We start from the raw sequence: 12,930 nt of genomic DNA, 5'->3' as shown, positions 1-12,930 counted from the left end.
GTTATCAGTAATGGATATTGTAAATACTTGCAAGTGCTTGAACAGATTGTGTGAAGTTGTGAAAAAATTAAGTGAAAAGTTGAAAAAGTGAAAAAAAATTGAAAAAATGTCAAAAACAGCCAAAAAATAAAATATAACAATATAAAAATATAAAAAAATGTGTGTATCAGTCAGTGTCACAATCCAAATAAATAGTATCCTATTGATGTTTAACAAAGGATATTGAAAAATACGACTAGATTTAGAGTTCTGCGGCCAAAGGGGTGCGTTAGCTGCGCGTGCTTTTTTCCCCCCGCACCTTTTAAATACCGCTGGTATTTAGAGTTCACAGAATGGCTGCGTTAGGCTCCAAAAAGGGAGCGTAGAGGCATATTTACCGCCACTGCAACTCTAAATACCAGCGGTGCTTACGGACGTGGCCAGCTTCAAAAATGTGCTCGTGCACGATTCCCCCATAGCAAACAATGGGGCCGTTTGAGCTGAAAAAAAACCTAACACCTGCAAAAAAGCAGCGTTCAGCTCCTAACGCAGCCCCATTGTTTCCTAAGGGGAAAAACTTCCTAAGTCTGCACCTAACACCCTAACGTACCCCCGAGTCTAAACACCCCTAACCTTACACTTATTAACCCCTAATCTGCCGCCGCCGCTATCGCTGACCCCTGCATATTATTTTTAACCCCTAATCTGCCGCTCCGTACACCGCCGCAACCTACGTTATCCCTATGTACCCCTAATCTGCTGCCCCTAACACCGCCGACCACTATATTATATTTATTAACCCCTAATCTGCCGCCCCCAACGTCGCCGCCACCTTACCTACAATTATTAACCCCTAATCTGCTGACCGGACCTCACCGCTACTATAATAAAGTTATTAACCACTAATCCGCCTCACTCCCGCCTCAAAAACCCTATAATAAATAGTATTAACCCCTAATCTGCCCTCCCTAACATCGCCGACACCTAACTTCAAGTATTAACCCCTAATCTGCCGACCGGACCTCTCCGCTACTCTAATAAATGTATTAACCCTTAAAGCTAAGTCTAACCCTAACCCTAACACCCCCCTAAGTTAAATATAATTTTTATCTAACTAAATAAATTAACTCTTATTAAATAAATTAATCCTATTTAAAGCTAAATACTTACCTGTAAAATAAACCCTAATATAGCTACAATATAAATAATAATTATATTGTAGCTATTTTAGGATTAATATTTATTTTACAGGCAACTTTGTATTTATTTTAACCAGGTACAATAGCTATTAAATAGTTAATAACTATTTAATAGCTACCTAGTTAAAATAATTACAAAATTACCTGTAAAATAAATCCTAACCTGTTACAATTAAACCTAACACTACACTAGCATTAAATTAATTACATACAAATACCTACAAATAAATACAAATAAATACAATTAAATAAACTAACTAAAGTACAAAAAATAAAAAAAGAACTAAGTTACAAAAAATAAAAAAATAATTTACAAACATTATAAAAATATTACAACAATTTTAAGCTTATTACACCTACTCTAAGACCCCTAATAAAATAACAAAGCCCCCAAAATAAAAAAATGCCCTACCCTATTCTAAAATAAAAATTGAAAAGCTCTTTTACCTTACCAGCCCTTAAAAGGGCTTTTTGCGGGGCATGCCCCAAAGAATTCTGCTCTTTTGCCTGTAAAAAAAAACATACAATACCCCCCGCCCAATATTACAACCCACCACCCACATACCCCTAATCTAACCCAAACCCCCCTTAAATAAACCTAACACTAAGCCCCTGAAGATCTTCCTACCTTATCTTCACCAAGCCGGGTATCACCGATCCGTCCAGAAGATGGTCCGAAGTCTTCCTCCTATCCGGGTGATGTCTTCATCCAAGCGGGGGCTGAAGAGGTCCATCATCGGGCTGAAGAGGTCCATCATCCGGCTGAAGTCTTCATCCAAGCGGGGGCTTAAGAGGTCCATCATCCGGCTGAAGTCTTCTATCAAGCGGCATCTTCACTCTTCTTTCTTCCGGCTCCATCTTCATCCCGCTGACGCGGAACATCCATCCTGGCCGACGACTTCCCGACGAATGACGGTTCCTTTAAGGGACGTCATCCAAGATGGCGTCCCTCGAATTCCGATTGGCTGATATGATTCTATCAGCCAATCGGAATTAAGGTAGGAAAATTCTGATTGGCTGATGGAATCAGCCAATCAGATTCAAGTTCAATCCGATTGGCTGATCCGATCAGCCAATCAGATTGAGCTTGCATTCTATTGGCTGTTCCGATCAGCCAATAGAATGCAAGCTCAATCTGATTGGCTGATTGGATCAGCCAATCGGATTGAACTTGAATCTGATTGGCTGATTCCATCAGCCAATCAGAATTTTCCTACCTTAATTCCGATTGGCTGATAGAATCCTATCAGCCAATCGGAATTCGAGGGACGCCATCTTGGATGACGTCCCTTAAAGGAACCCTCATTCTTCGGGAAGTCGTCGGCCAGGATGGATGTTCCGCGTCAGCGGGATGAAGATGGAGCCGGAAAAAGGAGGTTGAAGATGCCGCTTGATAGAAGACTTCAGCCGGATGATGGACCTCTTAAGCCCCCTCTTGGATGAAGACTTCAGCTGGATGATGGACCTCTTCAGCCCGATGATGGACCTCTTCAGCCCCCGCTTGGATGAAGAAATCGCCCGGATAGGAGGAAGACTTCGGACCATCTTCTGGACGGATCGGTGATACCCGGCGTGGTGAAGATAAGGTAGGAAGATCTTCAGGGGCTTTGTGTTAGGTTTATTTAAGGGGGGTTTGGGTTAGATTAGGGGTATGTGGGTGGTGGGTTGTAATGTTGGGCGGGGGGGTATTGTATGTTTTTTTTTTACAGGCAAAAGAGCAGAATTCTTTGGGGCATGCCCCGTAAAAACCCTTTTAAGGGCTGGTAAGGTAAAAGAGCTTTTCAATTTTTATTTTAGAATAGGGTAGGGCATTTTTTTATTTTGGGGGCTTTGTTATTTTATTAGGGGGCTTAGAGTAGGTGTAATTAGCTTAAAATTGTTGTAATATTTTTATAATGTTTGTAAATTATTTTTTTATTTTTTGTAACTTAGTTCTTTTTTTATTTTTTGTACTTTAGTTAGTTTATTTAATTGTATTTATTTGTAGGTATTTGTATGTAATTAATTTATTGCTAGTGTAGTGTTAGGTTTAATTGTAACTTAGGTTAGGATTTATTTTACAGGTAATTTTGTAATTATTTTAACTAGATAGCTATTAAATAGTTATTAACTATTGTATTGTACCTGGTTAAAATAAATACAAAGTTGCCTGTAAAATAAATATAAATCCTAAAATAGCTACAATATAATTATTATTTATATTGTAGCTATATTAGGGTTTATTTTACAGGTAAGTATTTAGCTTTAAATAGGAATAATTTATTTAATAAGATTTATTTTATTTCGTTAGATTAAAATTATATTTAATTTAGGGGGGTGTTAGGGTTAGGGTTAGACTTAGCTTTAGGGGTTAATACATTTATTAGAGTAGCGGTGAGGTCCGGTCGGCAGATTAGGGGTTAATAATTGTAGGTAAGGTAGCGGTGACATTGGGGGGGGGGGCAGATTAGGGGTTAATAAATATTATGTAGGTGTCGGCGGTGTTAGGGGCAGCAGATTAGGGGTACATAGGGATAATGTAGGTTGCGGCGGTGTGCGGTCGGCAGATTAGGGGTTGAAAAAATTTATTAGAGTGGCAGCGATGTGGGGTGGCCTCGGTTTAGAGGTACATAGGTAGTTTATGGGTGTTAGTGTACTTTAGAGCACAGTAGTTAAGAGCTTTATGAACTGGTGTTAGCCCAGAAAGCTCTTAACTCCTGGCTTTTCTCTGCGGCTGGAGTTTTGTCGTTTGATTTCTAACGCTCACTTCAGCCAAGACTCTAAATAACGGCGTTAGAAAGATCCCATTGAAAAGATAGGCTACGCAATTGGCGTAGGGGGATCTGCGGTATGGAAAAGTCGCAGCTGGAAAGTGAGCGTTAGACCCTTTCCTGACTGACTCTAAATAACAGCGGTAGGACAAAACCAGCGTTAGGACCCCCTAACACTGGTTTTGACGGCTAACGCAGAACTCTAAATCTAGGCGATAGTGTTTTAAAACAAACATGTTTCCTGATGGTGAAGAATCTAGTGATGGTGATCCTGGGAAAGTAAACAATGAAGATGCTTCCTTAGTGGTGAGAATCCAGTGGTCCTTTTTGGACTTAGATGAATTCTTTGTTATCCATCCTGGGTTATGATGTGATATCCTGTAAAAATATAAAACAAATATTGCAGAACATCCAGACTAGAATAAAAAGGTTGGAATTATGCTTACCAGCTGCTTGTCAACGTGTTTTGTCCAAATACTTGGCCTTTATCAAGACTCAAAAATGAATCGGGCAACAAGGATGGTTGAAACCCATAATTCGCCATGAACGGGGTTAACTTGGAGGAAGCATTAATAGCACTATTACGAGCAAACTCTGCCCAAGGTAACAGTTCAGACCAATTATTGTGGTGATCTGAGACATAGTAACGGAGGAACTGTTCCAGAGCTTGATTAGACCGTTCCGCAGCCCCATTGGATTGAGGGTGATATGCCGAGTAGAAGGAAAGCTGGATCCCCATTTGAGCACAAAAGGAACACCAAAATCTGGAGACAAACTGGCTACCCCGTTCCGACACTATCTCCTTGGGTAACCCATGTAAATGGAAGACCTCCCGGGCAAAAATTAAAGCAAGCTCCTGAGCAGTAGGCAACTTCTTCAAGGGAATACAATGTGACATTTTAGAAAAACGGTCAACCACCATAAGGATAACAGTATTGCCATTGGAAACAGGGAGCTCGACAATGAAGTCCATGGAAAGATGTGTCCAAGGACGCTCACCATTAGCAATAGGTTGAAGAAGACCCACAGGAAGACGTGGAGGAGTCTTATTATGTGCACAAACTGAGCAAGAGGCAACATATGCAGCAACATCAGAACGAAGAGCTGGCCACCAGAATTGTCGAGTGACAGACCAAATCATTTGGTTCTTGCCTGGGTGATCTGCAGCTTTGGGATAGTGGTAAGTGTGCAAAAGTTTAGTTTGAAGATTCTCAGGAACAAAACACTTACCACTAGGTTTCTCAGGAGGTGCATTGGTTTGTGCAGCCAGGATCTCCTCCCCCAAGGGAGAAGTCAAATTAGTACGTATGGTAGCCAAAATATGGTCAGGAGGTATAACTGGAGTAGGTACAGACTCCTCCTTGGACAGAGGCAAAAATTGTCGAGAGAGGGCATCAGGTAGGAGACCACATAATTAAACCGAGACAAAAATAGCACCCATCTGGCCTGTCTAGGCGACAAACGTTTTGCTTCAGATAGATAAGTTAAATTCTTGTGGTCCATAAGATTGAGCACTGGCACGCTAGTACCCTCGAGAAGATGCCTCCATTCCTTGAGTACCAAAATTATGGCCAGTAATTTCCTGTCACCAATTTCATAATTGCACTCACTGGAGACAATTTTTTAGAGAAGAAACCACACAGATGCAAGGAACCGTCAGGCGTAGGACGTTGAGACAAGAGGGCACCTACTCCAGTCTCAGACGCATCAACCTCAAGAACGAAAGGCAGGACAGGGTTAGGATGAGCCAGAACTGGAGCAGCAGCAAATGAAGTCTTAAGACTATCAAAGGCCTTAATGGCAGTAGGTGACCAATGGAGTGGATCATTCTCTTTACGGGTCATGTCTGTGATAGGTTTGACCAAGGAAGAAAAGTTTTTAATAAACTTTCTATAGTAATTGTCAAACCCCAAAAAACGTTGAATAGACCGAAGACCAACTGGGCGATGCCACTGCAGAACTGCAGATAACTTGTCAGGAACCATGGAGAACCCTGCAACGGAGATAAAATAACCTAGGAAGGTTACTTGAGTCTGATGGAACTCACATTTCTCGAGTTTACAAAACAGGCCATTCTCACGTAGTCTCTGAAGAACCCGTGTAACATCAGAACGATGAGCCTCAAGTGTGGGTGAGTGTATGAGGATGCCGTCTAAGTACACCACAACAAAATGTTGCAACATATCTTATAGGACATCATTAATAAATTCCTGGAAAACAGCAGGAGCATTACATAGGCCAAAGGGCATTACAAGATACTCATAATGCCCGCTCCTGGTCTTAAATGCTGTTTTCCATTTGTGGCCCTCCTTGATCCTAACGAGATTGTACGCTCCTCTTAGTAAAGACCGTAGCTCCCTTGAGGCGATCAAAGAGTTCCGTAATGAGCGGAATAGGATAAGCATTCTTAATGGTAAGACGATTAAGACACCTATAATCGATGCATGGTCTTAACTCGCTACCCTTTTTCGTCACAAAGAAGAAGCCAGCCCCTGCAGGAGAGTAGGATTTGCGGATGATCCCCCGCGACAGAGTTTCGGCAACATACTCCTCCATATCACAATTCTCCGCAACAGACAGAGGGTAAACCCGGCCCCGAGGAGGAATGGCTCCGGGTTGCAGGTCTATGGCACAATCGTAAAAACCGGTGAGGAGGCAACGTACCGGCACGCACCTTGTCAAAAACGTCTAGGAACTCTCGGTACTCCTCTGGCAATTGAGATACCGAAGATGTGCACAAGACTTTAACTGGTTTCCGAAGACAAGTGGGAATACATTGAGGAGACCACGACAACATTTCGGACCTGTGCCAGTAGAGATTGGGATTGTGTTTTTGGAGCCAGGGATAACCCAGAATAACCGGAAAATGTGGAGAGTTTATCACCTGGAACTGGAGGGTTTCAAAATGGAGAGCCCCAACAGCCATGGATAACGGAGCAGTTTCGTGAGTAATGAGTGCGGGCTGAAGGGGCCTGCCATCAATGGCCTCAATAGCAAGCGGAACAGACTGAGGCAAAACAGGAATGGAGTGCTTTGATACAAAAGCACTGTCAATGAAATAGCCTGCAGCACCGGAGTCAACAAGAGCCTGGGTGACTATGGAGGAGTCCACCCAGGAAAGTACAACCGTGACCAAAGGTTTCTCCTTTAGCGGTTCCAGGGGCGAGGATAAACCACCCAAGGTCTGCCTCCGACAGGACCTTAGGTGTGAGCGTTTCCCGGCCGTGTAGGACAAGACTTCAAAAGGTGGCCCTGTAACCCACAATAGAGGCAGAGCCCCTCCCTCCTCCTTAAGGCCCTCTCCGCCGCGGAGAGATGCATGAATCCCAACTGCATCGGCTCAGCAGTACTTGGTGACTCGGGACCAGGAGGCATGGGAGGAGAGGGAGGCATGGGTGGGAACAAACACGTAGGAGACAACGGAACAGGAGGCTTCCATAAGCGCTGCTTGAAAGAGGGCCTCTCACTTAGTCTGATGTCAATTAGGATAAAAAAAGACACCAATGCCTCGAGATCTTCTGGTAAATCTCTGGCAGCAACTTTGTCCTTAATCGCATCAGAGAGCCCATGAAAGAAGGCGGCAACAAGGGCTTCATTGTTCCAACCTACTTCTGCGGCAAGCATATGGAACTCAATGGCATACTGAGCAACAGATCTTGTACCTTGCTGAATGGACATGAGTCGTTTAGCAGCAGAGGAGGAGCGAGCCAGAACATCAAATACCCTTCGAAAGGAGGCCACAAATTCAGGGTAATTGAAATCACAGCTTTATTAGTCTCCCACAAGGGATTAGCCCAGGCAAGAGCTGTGTCAGAGAGTAACAAGATGAGAAATCCCACCTTAGCTCTGCCAGAGGGAAACACCTGAGGTAACATCTCAAAGTAAATGCCCACCTGGTTCAAAAACCCTCTGCACTGATTAGGATTGCCTCCATATCGCTGAGGTAGAGGTGCAGAACTGGACATGCTCCTGGTAGGACTAGGTGCAGCAGTGGAAACAGGAGCAGCCATAACTTGCGGTACACTTTGGTCCAAATGTGCAGTGCGAGTCATACCACTAACTGGGTTTTGTTTAGAGGATATCAGGAAAAAACTGGAAAATATTAAGGTAAATAAAACTCCAGGCCCAATTGGAATACACCCAAGGGTGTTAAGGGAATTTAACACTGTTATAGACAAACCTTTACTCTTAATTTTTCAAGACTCATTATCCTCAGGCATGGTACCCCAGGATTGGCGTAAAGCTGATGTGGTGCCACTCTTCAAAAAGGGAAGCAGGGATGATCCAGGAAGCTATAGACCAGTTAGTCTGACATCAATAGTGGGGAAGATATCTGAAGGGATTATAAGGGATTATATTGATGAGCATATTCGTGTAAACAAGATTATGAGTTCTAATCAGCATGGCTTTAGGAGAAATAGATCATGTCAAACTAATCTAATTAGATTCTACGAGGAAGTAAGTAAAAATATAGATAAAGGGGAATCAGTTGATGTGATATACTTAGATTTTGCAAAGACAAGCCATAACTTGCGGTACACTTTGGTCCAAATGTGCAGTGCGAGTCATACCACTAACTGGGTTTTGTTTAGAGGATATCAGGAAAAAACTGGAAAATATTAAGGTAAATAAAACTCCAGGCCCAGATGGAATACACCCAAGGGTGTTAAGGGAACTTAGCACTGTTATAGACAAACCTTTACTCTTAATTTTTCAAGACTCATTATCCTCAGGCATGGTACCCCAGGATTGGCGTAAAGCTGATGTGGTGCCACTCTTCAAAAAGGGAAGCAGGGATGATCCAGGAAGCTATAGACCAGTTAGTCTGACATCAATAGTGGGGAAGATATTTGAAGGGATTATAAGGGATTATATTGATGAGCATATTCGTGTAAACAAGATTATGAGTTCTAATCAGCATGGCTTTAGGAGAAATAGATCATGTCAAACTAATCTAATTAGATTCTACAAGGAAGTAAGTAAAAATATAGATAAAGGTTGATGTGATATACTTAGATTTTGCAAAGGCATTTGATACAGTGCCACATGAAAGATTAATGCACAAAATTAAGGGACTGGGAATAGCTGAAAATGTTAGCTCATGGATAAATAACTGGATAAAAGATAGGGAGCAACGAGTAGTAGTAAATGGATCATACTCAGATTGGACAAAGGTAATCAGTGGCGTCCCCCAGGGATCAGTACTGGGCCCTGTTCTTTTTAATATTTTTATAAATGACTTGGAGCAAGAATTAAATAGCGACATCTCTATTTTTGCAGATGATACTAAGTTAAGTAAGGTCATTAGGTCAGAGCAGGACGAACTCTCTTTACAAAGGGATTTGCTAAAATTAGAACTATGGGCAAGTGAATGGAAAATGAGATTTAATACGGAAAAATGCAAGGTTCTACATTTTGGAAGTAAAAATAAGCAGGCTACGTATTTTTTAAATGGGACAAGACTTAGCCAAACACAGGAGGAAAGGGATTTGGGAGTAGTAATAGATAACAAGCTAAAGATGGGTGCACAATGCAGGGCAGCGGCTTCAAAGGCTAATAAGATACTAGCATGTATTAAAAGAGGCATTGATTCAAGGGAGGAAAGCATAATTCTGTAATTATATAAAGCCCTGGTAAGACCTCACCTTGAGTTTGGAGTGCAGTTCTGGGGACCGATTGCTAAAAAAGATATTGCTGAACTAGAAAAAGTTCAGAGAAGGGCCACAAAGCTAATAAGGGGATTGGAGAAATTAACCTATGAGGAGAGGCTAGCCAAACTGGGTCTGTTTTCTTTAGAAAAAGGCGCTTGAGAGGTGACATGATTACTTTATATAAATATATTCAAGGCCCATATACAGAGATGGCAGAAGCTCTGTTTATTCCAAGAAAATTGTTTCTGACAAGAGGTCATAATTTAAGGTTGGAGGAAAGGAGATTTAATCTCCTGCAACGGAAATGTTTTTTTACTGCAAGAGCAATAAAATTGTGGAACTCATTACCAAAGGAGGTAGTGAATGCCAATACCATAGATACATTTAAAAATAGTCTGGATAAATTTCTGTATACAAACAAAATTCATGGATATGATTGCTAGTATTAAATGGGTCACATTTTAATGGGGTTATTTAATCTTAACTGGAGCTTATTGTAAGTATTTTAGATTTGTATAGGTTGAACTCGATGGACTTCAGTCTTTTTTCAACCATATCTACTATGTTTGCAGGTATAGTGCAAATTGATCCAAACTGTGATCCTGTTCATCCATCCTGGAAATTATGGCAGGTAAAGGTGGATTAGTAGCACTATCAGGATTCATGTCCCTTGCATAATGTCAGGGTGCCAGGAATCAGACTGAGACAAGAAGTGCAAAAATAATCACACCTTTATTTATAGCAAAAAATAATAAAAAGTCCATAAGTCAAATAACAAGCCAGGAATCAAAACCAGAACTGGTAGTCAGACGAGCCAAGTCAGGAGCCAAAGCGAATAGTCAGACGAGCCGGAATCAGGAACAAGGAGAACAGCAGAGTCAGGAACAAGCCAGGGATTAGGAACCAGGAGGGACGTCAGACAGCCAGGTAATACACAGGAGCTCTCACAAACAGGTCCTTTAAATAATAAGTGATGACATCACAATTCTGAGACTGCATCCTGTCTCACACGGATGATGTACACCAGTCTGACCATAAAAGGAAGTGCAGGAAATGAGCAGCATCACGCAGTATGGACCAGAGTCAGGAAGAGAGGTGAGTGAAATGGCTGCCAGCAGCACATGGCAAACAGATCAGGGAAAATACCCTGACAGGTGGGTTCAGATGACACGTGATCTTCCACTCGATATACGATAGTAATTTTTTCTTTGATGTTTCCAGACTTACTCAGCCAATGGACATAAGTCTGGAAACATCAAAGAAAAAACTACTTTCGTGTATCAAGTGGAAAATCATATGTCATCTGAACCTGCTTTACAGATGTCAGACGCCGCTGTCAGGAAAACACGGTCTCTGATCTGAGTCTTGAGCGCAATCACTTTATTGTGAGTAAGAGCAGTAGGAGCGGACAAAGAAACACACATATCCCTGTCAAGTACAGGTAAGCTCTGGCGTTGAAAGAGCCGTTGTGAGTGGTACTATTAACTTTGTGGCTAGAAGGGCAGCCATAGGCTATCGAGCCGCAAACTAACTATGCAGAGTTTAGTTTTTTCGATTCACATGCAGATGATAGCATTTATCAAAGCTTGGCTTTGTGACATGTAATGTTTATATATTATCTGGACATCCTATTTTATAGTATTTTTAGTTTGGGTCGACACATTTTTAATTTGTATATCCACTTAATTTAGTAAATTTATTTAATCTGGCAGTTTTGCACATTGTGCTTTTATTTAACTATTTGGTTGTTTATTGTCTGTTGTTTGGAAATTGCGAGTACATATTTTATCGCATAGCACACTTAAATATAATTATAATTACCCCCAGCTAGCACACTAGCGCCAGTATTCTGCTTCTGCTTTTCGGTTGTTCCTATCAACCAATGAACAACAAGTGTATGCATTGTGAATTTTGTGATAGCAATTAAATTTAAATTTAAGCAGGGTTTTTCATAAATTCCTTTTATTCAAATGCCTCATAATTTTTTTTCTTTCTATCCCTTTAACACATTAACAGACCCCATATCAGTAAACACTTTGCATCATTGTTTCTGCAGGTTCAGAGTACTAGCAAATCATCAGGGGAGCAGAGAGCTGACAGACCTCCCAGTATAACTAGTATCTCCAGTGCCATGGTGAATGTTACCCCTACAGACACTGCAGAATCATGTAGCAGCACAGTAACCATCCCCAACACTGACAGCACCTCCAAGTTCAAAAGTCAGGTGTTTGTAAGGTATAACTATGAATAAATGTATCTGTAATAACAACACAAACATGTCCTCCCTCGGACTGACCTAATCATGTATATATTTCTCTCTTAACTTTTCCAGTACTTCCCCAATAAAAAAAAGAAGACTGAATCAGCTTCTCTCTGTCTTAAACATTTTCTTTTAAGTCTCATTACTAAAATCCACATGCATCCTCTTAATGCCTCAGGTTTGTACTCTAATATCTCTTTCCACAGCTCTGTAAAGATAGCACGGAAGCCAAGTACGAGTGATATGGTTGGAGGACAGCAGGTACTAAGTCCCCCACCTGTCACAGACAGAACAGAGGAAAGTGCCCCCACAGTTACCAGAACACTGAAAAAAATTGAAATGCAGATTCCCCCAACAAACTATACACATGTGAACACTAAAGAGGTGAGACAAATCAGTTATCTTGTTGCATAACCTTTTTATACATCATTACCTCTATAGTTGTTGACTAACAGATCAAGAAACACCATTTGATGTCTTTGTACTTCAGTGTAATTTTTGTAGTATTTTTTCCAATTGGGCTAATAACATTGTACAACAGTTAACCAACACCATAGTTCCTTTTTCCCCCTGAACATTAACTGCCGTAGACTTGACCATAAAGTTTCATTATCCTTTCTTTCCAGGATGAACTTCACAAGTCTCCACCTGCCACATCCCCACTTAAACGGTGTAGTCCCCAGACCAGCTCTTTTCGAGTGAGTAAATTAAATTATAGTGGTAGATAGTAAAGTTGTTAATACTGGCCATTGCTAAATGTCTACGTGTTTTCAGATAGCGTCTCAGAGTGAGGACCAGGCAGACAGTGGTTTGATGCGCAGGTATGTCTTCCAGATTCTACATAGGTATAAAGATATCTTCAATGTTTCTGGTGGGATCTTCATTCACATAACGGGGTAGATTTATGATAGTGCGAGTGGACATGATACGATGTAGCTTATCATGTCCGCTGCACATCGATAAATGCCAACAGCATATGCTGTCGGCATTTATCATTGCACCAGCAGTTCTTGTAACTGCTTGTGCAATGCCGCCCCCTGCAGATTCACGGCCAATCAGCCGCTAGCAGGGGGTGTCAATTGATTTCTGTC

General features: G+C 41.5%; 1 protein-coding gene across 2 annotated transcripts in view; it reads left to right on the top strand.

Annotated features, from left to right (window-relative positions):
* The window catches only part of LAD1 (ladinin 1), a 117,350-nt gene that overhangs the window by 78,509 nt on the left and 25,911 nt on the right, over nucleotides 1-12,930 (top strand). For both annotated transcript variants that reach the window (XM_053706920.1, XM_053706919.1), the window contains exons 4-7: nucleotides 11,636-11,814; nucleotides 12,046-12,223; nucleotides 12,466-12,537; nucleotides 12,614-12,660. In XM_053706920.1, the coding sequence (XP_053562895.1) occupies nucleotides 11,636-11,814; nucleotides 12,046-12,223; nucleotides 12,466-12,537; nucleotides 12,614-12,660 (476 nt within the window). The remainder of the gene's footprint in view (nucleotides 1-11,635; nucleotides 11,815-12,045; nucleotides 12,224-12,465; nucleotides 12,538-12,613; nucleotides 12,661-12,930) is intronic.

This window comes from Bombina bombina, chromosome 3 (genome assembly GCF_027579735.1).
Source record: "Bombina bombina isolate aBomBom1 chromosome 3, aBomBom1.pri, whole genome shotgun sequence".
In the NCBI taxonomy this organism is placed as follows: Eukaryota; Metazoa; Chordata; class Amphibia; order Anura; family Bombinatoridae; genus Bombina; species Bombina bombina.
Note: the sequence above shows the minus strand (reverse complement) of the source record. Positions and strands in the feature narration are given on the sequence as shown.